This window comes from Loxodonta africana, chromosome 4, assembly GCF_030014295.1.
Source record: "Loxodonta africana isolate mLoxAfr1 chromosome 4, mLoxAfr1.hap2, whole genome shotgun sequence".
NCBI classification, from domain to species: Eukaryota; Metazoa; Chordata; class Mammalia; order Proboscidea; family Elephantidae; genus Loxodonta; species Loxodonta africana.
Window position 1 is genome coordinate 84,494,526 of NC_087345.1, and position 5,509 is coordinate 84,500,034.

The 5,509-nt window shown below is 35.7% G+C and overlaps 1 protein-coding gene across 1 annotated transcript; it reads right to left on the reverse strand.

Annotated features, from left to right (window-relative positions):
* Nucleotides 1-1,920: 1,920 nt before the first annotated feature.
* LOC100660935 (olfactory receptor 6C2-like) lies at nucleotides 1,921-3,376 on the reverse strand. Its single transcript, XM_003405093.4, has one exon. It carries the CDS (start codon nucleotides 3,121-3,123, stop codon nucleotides 2,188-2,190), a length of 936 nt encoding a protein of 311 aa, XP_003405141.3. The 5' UTR covers nucleotides 3,124-3,376; the 3' UTR covers nucleotides 1,921-2,187.
* Nucleotides 3,377-5,509: the final 2,133 nt, after the last annotated feature.

The window sequence follows — 5,509 nt, forward strand, 5'->3', positions numbered from 1 at the left end:
TTTGTTAAAGCCATCCACTTGTGATATTTTTGTTAGAGCAGCACTAGGTAACTAAGATAGCTGCTAACCAAAAGGCCAAAAGTTCAAATCCACCAGCCACTACTTGGAAACATTATACGGCAGTTCTACTCTGATTTATAGGGTCACTAAAAAAAAAAAAGAAATTTTTTTTTTTTTTTTATGAGTCAGAATCTACACAATGAGTAATGGTTTTTTTTTTTTACTATGGGTAGAGCTTTCCTTCCTACAAGTCAGGATTGGGTTGAAAAAGAATGCCAGACCTTTCCCTTGCCCTTTCCTGGATTATATTTCTTGTAACATGGAGCTAAGGAGGATGAGAAATTCTGGCTGCTTGTCCCTCTTAGGAGTTACCATACTGAAGCTATCGGGAGAGGGTGCCCCATCTTACTGGCCAGTCCTGCCTGGTAGGGAGCTTCTATCCCACTGAGCTAAATGGGGTGGTAAGAGTAGGGAAGTAGCACAGTGTGGTTCTAATGCCACAGACTCTCATGTTTCTTACTAAGACTTAATAAGTTTTCTTGAATTAATATTTCATTTGCTTATACCCTTCCTGAGACTTAAATGGTTATTTAAAAAATAATTTTTACGAGTTGTGGATGTTTATTAGGGAGAGGGTTTGCAAAGTTCCTCACGCCACCTTTCCAGACATTGTCTGGCATGTTATATTTCACCTAATTACAGTTTTACCTCAGTAAAATCACATGCCTATTTTGCAGTTTTCATGATTTAAACAATGCCTGCATTTTGAATATGTGCACATTTCTAAGGTGCTTCTTGAGGACATCTTGATGCTGAAGTATGTATTGCTGGAGCGTCACAAAATATAAGAACCACAAGTGGCAAAGTCAGATAAAAACGGATTTTCATACTGACTGTACCACTTATTAGAATTATTTCATTCTCCTGAATTTCAATTTAGCTATCTGTGAAGTGCAGATAGGATTTAAAGACTTACTTTCATGGGGGTTTAAAAAACAAAACAAAGCAAACAAACTAAAAAATAACAAATTATGCAATTAAAGAAACAGCTTTCAATTGTTAGTTTCCTCAAAACAAAACAAAACTAGTCACATCATAAAAGCCCGTTGCCATTGAATGGATTTCGACCAATAGTAACCCTATTGCAGAGAGTAGAAGTGCGCCCTAGGGTTTCCAATGCTGTAATCTTTCCAAGACCACCAAATCTTTCCCTCCCAGAACAGCTGTGGTTTTAAACCTGTGACCTTTTGGTTAGCAGCTGAGCACTTAATGTTTGTGCCACCAGGCCTCCTACAATCCAACACAGCAATTGCACTTTTGAATATTTATCCCAGAAATAAAAAAATGTATATTACATAAAAATTTGTATATGGATGTCGGTAGAAGCTTACTTATAATAGCCAAACCTGGAAATCATACAGCTATCCAGAATGAAGAAATAATTAAACAAACTGTGATACATCTATACCTTGGAATATTGGTCAGAAATAAAAAGGAATAGACAGTAGAGACATTTAACAACTCAAATGAATCTCCAGTAAATTTTGCTGAGTGAGAAAATATAATCCCAAAGCATTACATATTAGATAATTTAATTTGATGTCCTTCTTGAAGTGAAATTATATAAACGGTGAATAAATTAGTTGTTTTTAGCTGGCTGATAAGGGATAGGCCAGCACGAGATGACTAAGACAAGCATCTAGATGTGTTTGCAGCCCCGTAATCATTTTGATTTCTGATCATTCAGCTTGATAAAATATAAGCCACGAAAGGAAGAGAAATTTGAGAGTGTTGTTGTCTATTGTATCCCCAGTGTCTAAATTGGTAAAAAAAAAAAAAAAGCATAAAAAAAGAAAAAACTCCTCAGAATTTAGAATTGGAAAAGGCAATGAGCACAATGAGTGTATACAAAATATATGATGAACTCATCAAATCTATTTATATAATTTTGTTTTGTTTGCAGTTTTGTCAAGGCTTATTTAAATGTGAAGTCATTATTTTGCTTCTTAAAAATGTATTATATTCTTTTAATGAGAAATGTATCCTGAAACAGTTTCCTTTCCGGGAAAGCAAAGAAATAAAACCTTAAAAAAAAAAAGAAAAAAATATATATACACACACCCACACATATTTTGGGACTAGTCATCTTTTAGTAAAAACATGATTGCTCTACATTGGGAAATTTTCTTACTTCTTTAAGAACAATGCAGTCCTTTTGATTGAGTCATTGAAGGCTTGTTTTACTTGCTTGTTCCTCAGGGTGTAAATGAATGGGTTCAGCATGGGGGCAATGGATGTAGTGAGAACCATCACACCCTTATTAATGGCCACTGAATTCTTTGCTGAGGGTTTGACATAGATGAAGATGCAGCTGCCATAGGTGATGGAAACCACAATCATGTGGGAAGAGCAGGTAGAAAATGCCTTTTTCCTTTGCTGGGCAGAAGGGAATTGAAGAATGGTCTTGATGATGTATACATAGGACAGGACAACACATACAAGAGTGGTGATAAAGGTCAACACAGCACAAACTATGACCACCTGCTCTATGAGCCATGTTTCTGAGCATGAGATCTTTAGGAGAGGGAATGCATCACAGACAAAATGGTCAATGACATTAGAGTCACAAAATTCCAGATTTAGGCCCAGGCTAAGTGGTGGGAGTATGATCAATAACCCAGCTGTCCAGCAATACAAGATGAGTCTTCTACAGACCTTATTGTTGATGATGGTCACATAATATAGGGGTTTGCAGATGGCTACATATCGGTCATAGGACATGATGGCAAGAAGAAAAAATTCTGTTACACCAAAGAGGTCAGTAAAAAAAATTTGAATGATACAATTGTTGTATGTGATTGTCCTGTCACCGACTGACATGTTGTAGAGGTATCTGGGAATACAAGCAGATGTAAAAGAGATTTCTAAAAAGGAGAAATTTTGTAGGAAAAAGTACATGGCAGTTTTAAGGTGAGAATTGATGAAAGTGAGGAAAATAATTGTTAGGTTCCCAGTTACGCTCAACATGTAGGTGAGAAATAGAAAGATAAAAATCACAACCTTCATTTGTGGGTCATTGGTCAGTCCCAGCAGGATAAATGTTATTGTGTTGTTTCTCATCATTGGCTTCTGACTTCTAATCAATCTGCATTTGACGTTAAAGATTTTTGATAGGATAATTAATGGTGGAAAATAATATGTAAACTATCCTACATGTATTAAAAAATTGATTACAAATATTATTAATACACTGGTTGTATAAATTCTACAATTATGTATTTTTGACTATTTCAGGAGAGATTAAAAAAAACAAAAAGCTTTCTCTACACCACACTACATCATATTACTGGTTCATCCATGTCATATTTCCTTTGCAATTTATATTTTATCTACACCTTGCATTTGAGTTTTCCATATAGTTAGAACTGGCTGCTAATATTTTGTAAGATCAAGTGCTTTTCTACACTCATAGACTTAGTTATAAAGCTGAATCATAAAGCTTCTTGATCACCTTTATGTGTTTACTTAAAGTTTTGTTCTTGATAAAGTGCAAATATAACACAAGTAGTTTGGAGCTCACTATAGAGGTTCTAACCCTGGTGGCGTAGGGGTCAAGAGCTATGGCTGCTAACTAAAATGTTGGCAGTTCGAATCCACCCTGCGTTCCTTGGAAACCCTCCCTAAGGGGCAGTTCCACTCTGTCCTATAGGGTTGCTATGAGTCAGAATCAACTCGATGGCAATGGGTTTGAGTTTTTCTCCATAGAGGCTCTCCACATCCATTGCATAAGATTTTGAGATCTAGCAGTAGTGCAATTTTAAAAATCATGTTTTCTTTAAACAACTTCCTTTTATCACCACTTCCCCTGACTCTCCCTTATGATTTTCAGCTTACAGTTTAAACTTTTAAACTTCTTTCCTGCTCTGCTGCAGAAGATAAGAATCTTTTTTATAAGAAATGTATTGTATTTCTATACAATGTTAGCATATGTGGAATCCAAAGTGGACGCGGATGTATAAGACATCATCACAAATATTTTTAGCTTTTAATCTCTTTAGTCAAGACTGAAAAACATTTCCAACATCTTATTATTGATACTACTAAACCTAAAAATTATTAGATTTCTCCAAGCCTACTTGCTTTCACTGTGATTCAGTTTTGTCATGTAAGAAATGTTTAAAAATTAAATATTTTCTATATAAAGCACTTATAGAATTATCTGACTGATAATGATTTTTATTTTTCAGTCATCATACAATCAGTCTTCAGGATGTTGTAATCATCTTTTTACCTCAACATTATAATAAAACAGTTTACACCAAAGTTTATCAAAGACTTCCTTTTTGCTATATAAGTTTAGGAAATTCCTAAGTGGAATCTGGACTTTTTACCACACACTGTTCATAACATTCTCTCATATTTTACCTTAACACAACATACACTATTTTCTGCCACCTGTTTGCTTTCTAGTCATACTTACTTTGGACATGTTATCAGGAGAGACTGGAGAATGACATCATGCTTGGTAAAATAGAGGGTCAGCAAAAAAGAGGAAGGCCCTCAGCAAGACAGATTGACACAGTGGCTGAGACAGTGGGCTCAAACACAGCAACAATTGTGAGGATGGTGCAGGGCTGGAGAGCGTTCCATTCTGTCGTACATAGGGTCGCTGTAAATCAGAACTGACTCGATGACACCTAACAACAACAACAGCAACAATTTCTAGACATTTATTTTCTTTCTTGCCTTAATTGATAGTTGTCAGCTTTTGTCCTTAGTACTTCTTTACTTCCTAACATACTCACAGTCTTCGTGCACTTTCTTGAACTCTCGATCTCCAGAAAATGATTGCTCTTGAGAATATCAGTCATATAGCCAAGTGCTTTAAGGTCCAAAATGTAAAAAAAAAAAAAAAAAATTTTTTTTTTTGACACATGAAGTCCAAAATGGAACTCTTGATTTTCAACGCTCTCGCCCTATTTCTTCTCTGTGTTTTTCGTACTAAAAGTCCTACAAAAAAAAAATACCAAACCCACTGCCGTCGAATCGATTCTGACTCATAGCAACCCTACAGGAAAGAGTAGAACTGCCCACAGAGTTTCCAAGGAGTGCCTGGGGGATTCAAACTGCCGACCTTTTGGTTAGCTGCCGTAGCACTTAACCGCTATGCCACCAGGGTTTCCAAAACTCATAAGTAATATTTATTGAGACTTTAAAGGATAAATGTTGTTATGGTAGATATTCAAATAAACTCTTTACAGGAATTATCTATCTCCCCTCCAACTCTCTGTTTTCCCTCTCCATCCCTGTGTCCAGTACCCAGTCCTAACTTGGGATATGCAAGCTTCCTGGTTTTTAGTTTGAGTTTTCAGATATTTGTGTGTGGTAGTTAGTTCTTCATATTATCAAGTTATACCACTTCTGAATGACCTCCTAACCATTGTTGCTTAAAATAATCTTCTTAATGACCACACATTATCCAAGTTTAAAGCACTCTAATAATGATATT